At 37.2% G+C, this 13,751-nt stretch overlaps 1 protein-coding gene across 2 annotated transcripts in view; it reads left to right on the top strand.

The window, feature by feature from the left end:
• Positions 1-4,600: 4,600 nt before the first annotated feature.
• Positions 4,601-13,751, top strand: part of LOC139960984 (prestin-like) — a 32,523-nt gene continuing 23,372 nt past the window's right edge. Inside the window, exons 1-4 of one of the 2 annotated variants that reach the window (XM_071959731.1) lie at positions 4,601-4,785; positions 6,337-6,663; positions 9,104-9,214; positions 12,622-12,773. In XM_071959731.1, the coding sequence (XP_071815832.1) occupies positions 4,782-4,785; positions 6,337-6,663; positions 9,104-9,214; positions 12,622-12,773 (594 nt within the window). In that variant the 5' untranslated portion in view covers positions 4,601-4,781. The remainder of the gene's footprint in view (positions 4,786-6,336; positions 6,664-9,103; positions 9,215-12,621; positions 12,774-13,751) is intronic. The other variant, XM_071959730.1, reaches the window with a different exon arrangement.

Here is a 13,751-nt window from a genome sequence, read left to right as displayed (position 1 = left end):
AAGGTCGTAATTCCACTTGTATGCGTTGTCCCCTGTATAGAACAATACAAGTTCTGTTTTGGTAAATATTTGCCTTACTCTAGAGATCAAATATGATGCTAACCAACTCGAAATCATTTGTGATTCCTAAAGCCAGATCTCGAAAGAGAGCATTTGAACAGACTTTGTTAAATGAAATGGAGGTAAACGACAAAGGCAAATTAATATATATATAATTGAAATCGTAGTGAGTTGGAATATCCAGAACAGTGAAAAAACTTCCAGTCTCCACAGGGATTCGAAACCGCTTTATATGCGGAAAACCTAACCACTAGGCTATGTACGCTGATTGTATGTTCAGAGGTTATATATATATATATATATATATATTTATATATATATTTATTTATATATATATAAGTAGAAAAATATGTCACCAAAACAGAAAAAGCATTGTTTCAGGTGGCAAAAACCTATTGTGGAATTACGACATTCTTTACTGGTTTCGAACTTCTGGACATACAATCAGCGTCTATGGCCTAGTTGGTTTGGGTGTCCGCATTTAAAGCGGGAAAGTAGAACAACTTCACTTTAATCTGGGAAATATGCCATGCGGTTAAAGTACAGTTGCCTGATGATCGCCATACGTACGTACGTAGCAGCTTTTGTTACGCCGTGTTTTAGTACTCGCTCTGCGAGCACTTTTACTGCTATAGTGATGTTTTTATTTATTTTCATTTAATCACGTTATTATTGCCTTCGATTATGATCTTACATCCGGACTTAAGTTGCAAAGGATCGGTCGTACTCTGACAGTAAATGGCTGCGGTACTTCTTGTATTAGGTCGGTATGGACTTTGCCCGGGATTTAACCTGGAATTGAGAGCCAAACTGACTGCTGTTGGCTTCTTATTCTAACTGTAAATAACGAGGGTGACCATGTTTTACAGTGGCTTAAAGGCAGTGAAGACTCGCGCACAAAGAAACGTCTGATGCCGGTAATCTGACCTAGTTTCGAATGAGTTGTAACAGAAGTGTGAGACACCACCATCGATCCCAGAAAACACACAAACAGCTTGCTACCGTCGGTAATTAGACACTAGTTTACAGTCACTACATGCAGCTGCGGTCAATACCCACAACACAGTATACATAGCAGCGATGGACATCTCAGGTCCAGATAAAGATAAGAAGGTATCACGTTTCATTACTGTCTGCACTTTGTAGCGACAAGAAAAAAACCTTCACTTGCAAGCAATAGAAAGTTAACTTTTTTCGGAGGGCGGCACGCGGTTTCGGGCGAGTATTCAATGCCTTTAACTAGGCCGGTGCGGCATCCCGGGGCTCACGTGGACGGGTTGCAAATGACGAAAAGAAAAGAAAGAGAACCATCTAACCACTGAAGCGACTGCACTAGTCACAGAAGGCAGGGACGTAGCCAGGGGGAGCATTGGGAGCGAAAATTTAACTAAAAGCAGGAAATATCATTAAAGCCTTCTTTTCAGGTTGAAGGGGGTTAAGCGACCCTTCTCAATCTTTCCCCTGAAAGTTCGTCTGCTACGTACACAATACTTCTGTTATTGTTTATTTCCTGCAACGTGGAAGAAATTTTGGGCAAACAAAATTCTTTGTACATCATGGTGCTCCGTTAAATGTAATAATGCTCCCTTTGTGAGAAATGACCCTTTTAAACTTCTGCCCCCCCCCCCTTCAAATTTCTAGCTACGTCCCTGGCTGAAGGTGATCGATCCTGTCGAATCCTCTAAATACATTTGAGGCTCGACCGACTGAACTTAAAGCTGGAAAGGTAAGCGTTTTCGTTTCGTTTTTTAATGTTTGTCAAGTTTTCATTTATAATAATAGATTTCATCCTTTTGAGATTTATAAGGCGAAGTAATGATCTGAACCCCAGACTTCATGTATATATGCTAATTCTAAATCAATGTACGCAATCACAAGTAAGTTGTTTGAAGCTTTAATTTGGGTAAACCAAATACATTGTAACTTCATGTGGCAGCAATGTTTGTTTGTCAGAGTGAGCTACTGTACTCGTCTGAGATAACTGGGATATATATTAGTTTCTATGTATATTATTATGTACCATAATAGACAGTTCTACTCATCCGTCGACGGTCAGAGCCGTCTATCAGTGCGTAGAATCATGATTCTGCTTTATCGCGATATAGGTGTAAATTTCATGTTTTGCAAAGTCCAACTTGTGTGCGTGTGTGTGTGTGTGTGCGTTTGTTTTTCTATCTGACCGAGGACTTGAACAAAAGAATTCCAGGTCCTCGGTTGTGATTTCTAAAGAATCACCAATTTCATATATGTAAGTACAAAGCCAATTGTTTTTGGTGGAGGTCAAAGGTCATTTTGGGTCACCAGGGGTCAAATTGTGAAAAACTTGTAAACATGATATCTCCAGAAGGGAAGGTCAGACCAATTTGATATTTGGTGTGTAGAAGTACCACATTAACTACAAGAAGCCTATTGTTTTTGGTGGAGTTCAAAGAACATTTGGGGTCACCAGGGGTCAAATTGTGAAAACCTTGTTAACACGATATCTCAAGATGGGAAGTATGGGCAGACTTCATATTTAGTGTGTAGAAGTACCACATCAAGTACAAATAGTCTGATGTTTTTGGTGGAGGGCAAAGGTCATTTGGGGTCATCAGGGGTCAAATTGTGAAAATCTTGTAATCAAGATATCTCAATACTGGAAGCTTGGGTCGACCTCTAATTTAGTGTTTAGATGTACCACATTGAGTTAAAGAAGACTATTGGTTTTGACGGACGTCAAAGGTCATTTGGGTCATCAGAGGTCAAATCGTGAAATCTTTGTAAACATGTACACCCACTTTACATTACGTCAGATTCATGAAGAAAACTGCTCATGCTAACATCATCGAAAACCCAATGTTAGTGTCTGCATGATTAATAATTGTTCATGTAACACAACACCATTATACATGGTGCCTGGGGGATACATTCACATTTTTTACTTTCATATTTCAAAAACATGTTAAACATTCCGCATACATATACCCTTAGAAATGGCTCACCATTCTGTGTATTTAATTTACTATTTATTTTTAAAAATTTTCTTACAATCTGGAAAATTAATTGGGCACTACGTAAAATAGCAGTGTAGGGTGAAGCTTTTGCGCGAGCTATTGGTCTTCAAATTGCTGCAAGCGACAAGTCGGAAGTGGCTTCTATTATGTTTCAAGTTTCAAGTTGATTCAAGCTCTGTTCACCTCACTCGTGTGAGGTATGTAGAGTACAAATATGCTTACAAAGTTCATATGACAACAACGTTGACAAAAAGAATAAACAAAATGTATACATGGAAAATGGTGGCGCCAGTCCCCCAAAGTATAAGAAGAAAATTTACACTTCCCCAAAAATTTGGTAAGTTAGAAGGAGAAAAATGGTAACATCACTTTGAAGGGGAAAAATAGGACAGTATATTTTTAAGCTCCTATTTAGTTACCCTATTTATTATTTTACCACAGTACTCATGCAGTACCTCCAGAAAAAAAAACATACATTGTTCAACGACACGCATAGGCGTTCGGGACCATTTTGGTTTGGGGGGCAGAACATTTTGTGCCCGAAAGTTCCCGTGACACTTTCTAAGCGGAGCGCCACCATCGGTTGGCGCGTAGCGTACAAGAAATTTTTGGGCAAAAAATGCCTCTCAGATTGCCGGAAATGGCACTTCTGAGGCCTTGCAAGTTGCATCTAAACAAGTAAACATTCTTTATTTTATAATCTCACATTTAGAAATTTACACTTCCCCAAAAATTTGGTTAATTAGAAGAAGAAAAAATGGTAAAATCACTTTGAAGGGGAAAAATAGGACAATATATTTTTTAAGCTCCTATTTAGTTACCGTATTTATTATGTTAACACAGTATCAGCTACCTCCAGAAAAAACATACATTTTAGGCGGGAAAATGTCGCTGTGTCGGGTGAGACTGCAATTTGTCTCACAAAATAGTATAAAAATAACAAAGAATATGATAAACCTGTACTTTTAGGCTTGTAGGCACCCCCCCCACCATCCATGAAAAAGAAAATGTTTCTTATATACACTCATGTCGGGGATGTCCAGGTATACAGTTGACTAGTTAGAACAAATGTTTACTGCGATCTTTTTCACTTCAGAGACTGCTAATCTCCATGCATGCTTGTCACCACGATTGTGAGCGGCGTTCCCTGTTAATAATTTTGGGCGATAGTGCAAAAAGCGTGGTAGCCCAGTTGAGCTGCGCTTACGGTGGTGTTACACGGAAATATTCGGGCATCATGATGCTAAATAAAGAAAATTAGTAGGCCTATATTAATGTCACAAAACAAATAACACAAAACACTCTCCACGGAAATGTCGGGTAAAAATATGAAAAAGATTCGGGCAAGCTACTGCATATTTATATATTTTTTCCCCTTTTAGACTGCCCGAATTTTTAGGACTTTTGCCCGAATTTCTTGCCCTTTGGAAATTTGGGGGGCAGTCTGCCCCCTGCCCCCCGCCCCGTACGCCTATGTCACATGCATAAGTGAAGTGGCTTCTGTGGGTAGTTTGTACTTTGGATTGCATAATCATTGATGGTAGTTGGTTACGAGCACATGAAAGCAGCAGCTATTGACTCACGACCGCTGATCAGCTGTACATGACAGATCAGTACTCACGACGTAGACCAAGGAAGACGACTGGTGCGGTTTTCGAATAAACTAGTAATACTAACTTTTTTGACCGAAGTCATTGATGATACAAAGAACAGGATAGAATAGATAGAATGGGTGAGTTATATCAGTCTTAGCCTTAACGTACATAACAATATGTCGATAATGTAAATTTGGCGTTTTGCGAAACAGCTACTAAGCATAGGCCTAGACGTTAGAACATGTTACTTGTTACTAGGCTAGGCCTAACTTAACCTAACTGTGTTAGGTCTATATAGCGCGGTACATAAAAGAAACACATTGCATGGGACCATAGTAAAATATTAAAAATCACAACGATAAGACACATACAGAGTGATAATAGGGAAAAGGAATAAACAAAATCAGAAAATAAATAAACAAAATCAATAAATTAATGAAACTAATACTAGAACTAGGCCTACAGTGTAAACTATAGGGGTCGTACTAATTAGCGTCAACAGGCCCATTTCACGACAACTCAAGCCACATGGAGTATGGCAATCATGAACCTCCACTTAAACTGGTATGCATCTGTACATTACTAAATGCTAAGATACAACATTGTGTGAGGACTTGCTTATTTAAGCACATGTTTCAAGAAGGGAAACTTGATTCTTAATTTTGTTCTTCATGTGATAACTACTTACGTTTTTACTTTTTTTGGCATAGGGCCTAGAAGTTACCAGCATAAAGACTTGGCCATCAAGTACAAGTAGGCGTACAGGAACTGTTTGAATTACAGGAATCGAAAGTAGGCTAAACACCCAAACAATACCATTGAAATGTTTCTGCTGTTGTCTGGAAATTCAACATATTTCTGTGGAGCCTAGGCTATAACACAAATTTATCTTGAAACTAACTTTATTTAATGTAGCCAAGTCCATTGTCCCAAAAGAGATTGTTTTTTAAAACAAATTTTCTTATCTATTTGTCATTCTGCCATTGCAAGTACGGTGGTGTACAGTAACTTTGCATGTCCCCTTTCTTTAGGTACTGTGTTATCAATATGTAGCTGCACTGATAACACTAGCTATACCGCCTTTCAAAGTCAAATTTTTCTTGCTTTGATTCTTTTTACTTGAGACTTTTACAAAAATAATTGTATCTTATTCTGTCAAAATCTGTCTGAAGTACAGTAACAGCAAAATCAAGTAGTTGAATGTATAAAAGTAAACAAAAGAGAAAAATCTTTACTTTACACCCTTAAAAGAATGTATGTTCTCTTAACAGCATGCATTTATTCATACCATCCTAAGTCAAAGTCTACAGGCCACTGTGTAAGCTGCATTGATGCAATTGCATTATTTCAACTCATTGAACATAGTTTGCCAAAATGTTAATAATGAACAAAGCCTGTAGATCTGTTCATGTAATTCTGTTAATTTCAGTTAAAAACAATTTTACAGAATATTTTTCTTCTTGTTGTGATAATTATGTAAGTTTTGTTCCTTCTAAGTTGCTCTACAGGTATACAAATGAAAAGGCTATCATCTAGTGAAATGTCAAAGATGTTCTGAAATCCTGTTCCTGTGTCAATCTTTTGTTGTTTCTCACCCATAATCGTTTTTGTTAAGACATGGCCTGTTAAGTTAATTTGGTTTTCACTGTACTGAGTATGAATTGACTTTGCCCTCTTGCATTTCACAGAAGAGGAGGGTGTCCCAGCAGAAAGCATTAGTAACATTGACCTTGACTTGGAGTTAAGACACCGTAATAATGTGGTCGTGAACCGTCCACTTTACAGTGAAGATGAATTCAGGAAAGACTTCAAAGTCCGAGAAAGACAAAAAGCCTCGGTCCCAGACAAGGTCAAGTCTTGGGTCAAACCGGGCGATATCAACAAAAAATCTGTGAAAAAGTTCTTTTTTGGTTTGATACCAATCCTTGCCTGGCTTCCAAAGTATGGTCTCAGAAAGCAACTTTTACCAGATGTCATATCTGGATTCACGGTTGGAGTTTACCGACTACCGCAAGGTAATTATTGATTCACATTGGTTAGATGTTTTCAAACAATTCATTCCAACATATAGCATGGTTAGATGGGTGAAATGGTGACCGTGTACACCACGCATGTCTCCATATGACTATGTGATACGTTCAGACCTTAGTTGCAAATTTATGGTAGGCAGATAGGCTATGACAAGGTTACATAATTTGTTTAAGTTGCCTGCATGTCCTAACTGTAGTACTGTACATACCTCCTAATTAAAGGCTTTAAGTGTGATAGGCACGCCATTTTAGCAAAAGGATTGTTAATAAATATGAGTTCAATTTGGTAATTATGACAATGTCTTTCTTAATAACAACAGTTGCATGACGATGTGTTCCGTTGAATCACACTTGATTTGTACAATAGAGCCAGACTGAAAACATTGGTAACCAATTTTTTCATATTAAACTCAACAAATATATAATTAGTGTACAGTGCAACCTTCTCGTTGTGGATCATGTACGGTATATAGATTAATTACCTACATGCTTCCACCGACCAATTGAAGTAAATGTTATTCTTTTAAGTATTTTTATAATTTTTTTTATTAAGTAATTGTAAAGTTACAGTACAAATGGTATCATCTGCAAATTGAATGTTTTTGTCCAGTTTTAGTGGGAAGTACTGTAGGAGCCACGACATGGTAACTAGTATGAAAAACGTAGTCTATTTTCACAGCTAATTTAGGGTACTAGAAACATACCTTTCACTTAAATTCATGGTTGTACGTTGCGACCGTTCGTCGAGTACCACTAGAGAGGTGTCACTGGCACTGTGAAAAATGAAATGTCGTATTATTATCGAAAAAGTTTCCTTAGTTGACTTGTGGTGTACTCTTGCATGTCTCAGAAAATAAAAAGTGGGTAGAAGTAATAAAATCAGAAATACAAGCCACGCCTGACAGCAGTGGCTTGAACTAGCAATCTACAACATCAGAAAATTGCTCTTGGGCATCCATTCCACTCATTTCATATATATCACTTAAAGTTAGTTGTCAGATAAACAGTGTTTCACTGATCAACACTGTTTTCCTTCATACATTTTTGTCACATCATTCGTTAAGGATAGAAAGCCTTTTTCGTCGGGACTTACTCCTCAAATGTTAGAATCCCTCCTCACTCAACACTTGTATATTTTCCCATCAAACCAAATATTTTAAATTTGTGGCATTTAGTCTCTCCCCCCCCCCCCATCCCCCTCCCACTCTCTCATATATATTTAGCTATATATCCCTTTGTTCAGAGCATAAATTAAAGAGAATGCTTAAAAAACAAGAAACCAACAATGGATGCAGATATACAGTAGTCTTGTATGGAATTTTTGATGAAAAGTTGAAGATATGTTTTTGAAGGAGTGTGAGCTGTGCATCATATGAATGAGTCACATGCAGGTGATTTGTGGGTGAGGCTCTATGTGTTAGTGATTTATTTCTAGTCGTTTGATTTATGGTAGCTCTTAATGGGAATGAGTATGGGTTCTGAAATGCTGACAATGTTATAAACTGTCTGTGAATTTTTACTTACCGTCTATGTAGTATAAACACATGTATGATGAATTACTGTTGATGATTTATACGTCCCATTCAATGGGCAGTGGAAAATAGCGCAAGAGAGTGAGCATGTCTGATGGTTGTATGAATGATGCAACTTGGATGAAAGATCAAACTCAAAATCAAATAACAAACAGAAGACATTTGTGTCAAACATATTTCAAAGTAATATTACACAGACCATGGTTCTTACATATATACCCCAGCTTCCGGGAACTATTAACTCCCATTTGCCAGAAAAACATTTATACACATTTCATAACATGTTAAGGTTCTCATTTGCATTATGATGTACAGTAGGTGCATGCATTAAAGGTGCATTGAGGTATTAATACACTTTTAACCAGTTGGTGCTGAATTCAAACAACTTTCCTATTTTTTTAATATTTTTTATTTCTACTCGGACTGTAGACTTGCATATTGTTCTGTACAAATTGTATAATACTGAAGTTGTTTTGACCCTCTCAGAGAGCAATAAGATCAATTTTACAAGATCTATAATGTAATAACAACAGAAAGGTAAAATGAAGGGAAGAACTGGAAACACACTCAAATCTCACTTTATTTCCTCACTTATTGTAATAGTTTGTTTTGACCCTCTCTTGGGAAGTGAGTTTTCCTTGATATGCCATGAACTTCTGTTTCATGTATTGAACCTAAATATTACATTTTCCAAAGTACTTTAAATACATATTAATAGTTCGACCCTGCCTCCCGCCCCCCCCCCCCCGGTTGACCCACTTCCGGGTCAACGCCTCTTACCTCTAATTCATCTTTCCGAGTGTATCGTTCATATATTAGTACTCTATGTAACCGCATTTTCAAAATTGATCTTCACCATCAAGATTATCATCAGACATTTGTCTCTCTCACAGGTATGGCACATGCAATATTAGCCACAGTCCCTCCAGTATACGGTCTCTACACTGTGTTTTTCCCTGTCATTGTGTATGCTCTGTTTGGAACCAGTAAACACATTTCCATAGGTAAGTATCACTCAACAAGAAAGGCATTAAAGATGTGTTATATCTAGCTGTGTAGAAATTTTTGACTTTCCTCTTATTAAATGGTTTGTACCGCAAAGTGCTTTACTGAACTGTCAGAAGGTGCACAGTTTTCGTCGGAACTGCAACAGGTCTTCTTTTGCGATTTCAATTTATCACTGTACATTTATAAGATTGATGCAGTTTTACAAGGGCTCTTCTCAAAAATAATGGAGCATAGGCTCATTGATTTGTAATGCCTACAGTACTTGTTGGTAGGCTTGTCATGGAGTCTTGGTAACATACAGTATCTTCAACTGCACACTACAGTACTACACAGTAGTCTACACCTGTGCTAATGTTACAGCTTGTTGATTGGATGCATGTTTATAACAACTATTTGCAGCTGTGGTCCTAAACTATATATTTTGAGGGCTCCTCTGGAAAGCATTGCTTTTGCACTGAGCAGGACTACCCTCATTAAAGATGACAATAATAAAAAATAATAATAAAAAATAATAATAAAAAATAATAATAAAAAATAATAATAAAAAATAAGAAATATGGCAGTAGAACTGTAAAATTGTCTCCACCTTAATTATCTTTTAAACTTCATTGGTAAAAGTTGTGGAAAAAATGCTGGTTTTCCCAGAAAAGAATTAATCCAATCTCCTTTAAGACTGTTACAAATCATGTAACTCTACTTTCATCATCGTGTTCACAACATCAAGGTAAATGTTATTATAAAGAATTTATTTACCTCAAGTGGCATTTTAGACTAGTGCGAACAACATTGTATCGTTAAGACCTTTACACGAAATTCAGGAATTTATCACACATTGTCGCCTAAAATAAACCTTTCCTGTAATCTTCTTCATACTACCAACTGGTAAAACAGTCTGCCTGGTGGTGATAGAGGTTTTCAGTGCAGAAAAAGTAGTCAAAAAATTGAATGTGTATCATAGTACAAATTAACTGTACATCTCTCATATTTCTTCATGGTGCAAAACCTTAACAGTAATAGTACTAAAAAAAGGGGAAGTAATGTCACTAGTACTATGACAGTGCCAGGTATTTTTTGCCATACATGTGTGACAGTGTGTGTTTCCTATTTAACTATTTATCATTGTTGGTGGTGGTCAGATCGTTTCAGAATTTGTAAACAATTCAACAGCTGCTGCGTCACTGTAATTCTGTGCATTGATTGCTAGCAGTACTGCAATATTACAAAGTTTCAATTTCTATGAAGCAGTGGTTAAACCATTGTGCCTACTGTGGGTTCCCAAAAGCCAACCTGAAAACCTTTTTTGTATTATTGGCCAAATTTGATTTCTTTATAAATCAGTTTGGCTAAATTCCAACAGATTTTCACCAATTTTACAAAATTTCATCACCCTCTTAAATCTTGTCATTGTTCACATAGGATTCAGTAAATATGTCATAGGTCGAAGTTTAAATTGAAAGCCAAAAGTGACTTATTGCTATTGAAACCAGAAGCATTGAATTGACCATGGTTACTGAGGTCAAAGGTGATCTCCAAGGGTAAAACATGGAAAAATTAACAGTGCTTAAACTTCTCTGCTACAATCACTGATATTGTGTATCACCAATTCACGACCTAAACGGTTCATCGCTCCAAGAATAAAAGTGTTCTAGAGATACAACAAGGAGGGAATGCAGTGGTTGTTAATGGCCTACAAAATAATCACAATCTATTTTGGTACCTGGCAGTCATTCTTCACAGCAAAAATCAGACATTTTCTAAGTTTGAAAGTCTCAATCATGCCATCAAACAACATAATGTGTACATTAGAATGGACAATTGCTTCAATATGTACTGTAGGTGAAATAATAAGTTGTATTATAAAAACTAACTTAAGGTGAGACATTACAGTGTGTTGAATTGGTGAATGTTTGTTCAGCCATCAAATTTTCAGGTAGAGGGTCTCCAAAATTGTTATCACCAAAAGCACTCTGGCAAAACAAATAGTTTTTTTAATTTTTTTATTAGATGTCATAAATAAATTACTACAGAAAACCTGCTATTTTAAGTTCTTGGGAATTCAATACTGGTTCTTACTTTAAAGCAAACGTATCAGGTGTGTACATTAATCGTTACTCTGGAAATAAAACAGTTGCTCTGATATGACTCATATGTGTCAATGTTTGGTCTTATATAAAATATTATATTCTTAAACTTCAGAGATACTTTTCTCTCACAATGTCATTCTAAAATCATAACATACGATCGCTTCTACGTGCCAATGTTTGTGTATATAAAGTGTATTATGTAAACACAGATCTGTCTAAAGTACTCAATATTGATGTTTGTTCAACTGTAAATAGGGCTTATCGTTTTGAAGATCAGGCTCTCTGTTTGTAATCATTCTATTTTTTATTGTCTTATATTATGGGTGTGAAGAACTTTTTCTATATGCGTGTACTGATAGCAATATTTATGAAATGAAGAAAAAATGTCAGCAAATTGCTTATCTAGTACTGCAAAAAGCCTGTGAGTGTTGTTACTGTATGTGAAAGTTAAGAGGGCGTGACGTTTCAATTCCCAGCAGGATCTTCTTCAGAGGCCAGTTAGCCTATGCAGAAGAACGTCAGACCCAACACTATTTATAGTAATAAAGTATACCTTTAGGAAAATATTAATAATAATAATAATGTTAAACTAATCATATACGTAGTGTGTTTATGTTGACCCAGTTGTAATAGGGGTTTGGTGTGTCTGCAGGTAATATATATAAGTAATTAAGTTTTACCATGGTTAAATAAGACATGAAGGTAGAAGTACTTAGTGCAGGTTTGCCCCAATGGAATTTTCATTGACCATGGTTAGATAGTAAGTGCGAGTGTAGTCTGTGCCCTGTAGGTAAATATCATGTCATAGACTCACTATTGACTTTGTTTGGATCTAAACTTACCGTCGGTCAGTTTACTGAGCCTTCTATTAGAGATGGTGACAATCATGAAGCCAGCAGAGTGGGAACTGTTCTCCCTCACTATGAGTGGTTGCAGACTTTGATGGATAGTTTAAAGGAGAAGCAACCCTACCATCGTCATTGACCTGTGTGGTAGATCTACACATACTTGTCAAGATGAGTCATTCCAAACTATAAAAAAAAAAAAAAAAAAGCTATTCCATTTGGAAGATATCATAGTTTCAATGACAAGACTGGAGACTTGAACAAGTCTAGAGACTTGAACAAGTCTAATTATGACATCACTGACCCACCTGACAATTGAATTACTTCAGTTTTACTTATGAGTTTCTTCTTGCAAGTGAGTTTTGAGCAAAACATGATGTTTTGCCACGCAGACCACTGTATTAAACTAGCTGTTGTGTCCTACTCATTTCTGGTCATGGTTTCTACGGTAACATGTCTTCCATCCAATCACAGGTAGTTTTGCTGTTGTGAGTATTATGACAGGGGATGCGGCAGATAAAGTCATTGAACAGATTTCCAAAGACAGAGATTTGACAGAGGCAGAGGAGCAAGAAGCTAGGATACAGGCAGTGACATCATTGGCCCTCATGGTCGGGGTGATACAGGTAAGGATGCAAGATGTTTAGATACTTTCTTTTTCCTCTCTTATCTTGCCACTTTACAACATTAGCACTCTAGTTCATGTCCTGTCTGAACTGGTAGTCTTTTTTAGCATCGTACACCCTTAGCGACAACCCAGGTAATAAATGACAATGACCCTCCATCCATCCCTTCCCTCCATCTCCCCCTCATTCTACCATCCAAAGTGTCTGGGTGTGCTTAGCTGTGTTTTTGTCTCATCGTGACTTCTTCGTCTGTTTGAATATATACTGTTCTCTTTGTGATATCCATCGAGACGTCATTCTGTGTTCACTGTGTTGCTAAAGTCTCGGTGCTGAGTCAGGGCCAGATAAGTATCTGCTTCGATGCGGGAGGTTTTGGGACAGCTTTACATTTCAGGAACACCATAATACACGATATGCCTCTGAATACACGATATGCCACATTTACCTCACTTCCTCACTTACCCCTCTCCTCACAACATACTGTATGTGCACTTGCTCTGCTGTGACTACAGTGACCTAATAACCTTTGGACACTGACCTCCCACGGTGACTGGTCACCACCGATCAGCCTACCTCATTCATATTTTACCACCCCAAGTGTCTAGTTGTGCCCTCTCTGGAGCTGTGAAGATCGTTGTGTACCTTGGCTGTCGGTAACCATTGTACTGTACATTTTGAAAGCTAATTATTCAGAGGGTTTACAATACTTGACGTACAAGAATGAGCACTTGTTTACCCAAAGTTCTTGCTCTGATCCTGTGTACTTGAATAAAACCGAGTGTTATTTTGCATTGCCTCAAAGTAAAGTAGGTGTAAATTATACAAATATAACCAGAGTAAAGTTGTACTGTGGAATGACTTGCACATCATATAGATCTATATAATGAACTAAATCCATGGTGGTGTAGAGGAGGGGAAATATAAAGTTGTGATTGGTCAGTTTCATCCAATTTAGTTGAAGGTGCTTTTGATTTGGAA

The sequence above is a fragment of the Apostichopus japonicus genome, chromosome 20 (assembly GCF_037975245.1).
Source record: "Apostichopus japonicus isolate 1M-3 chromosome 20, ASM3797524v1, whole genome shotgun sequence".
NCBI classification, from domain to species: domain Eukaryota; kingdom Metazoa; phylum Echinodermata; class Holothuroidea; order Aspidochirotida; family Stichopodidae; genus Apostichopus; species Apostichopus japonicus.
Note: the sequence above shows the minus strand (reverse complement) of the source record. Positions and strands in the feature narration are given on the sequence as shown.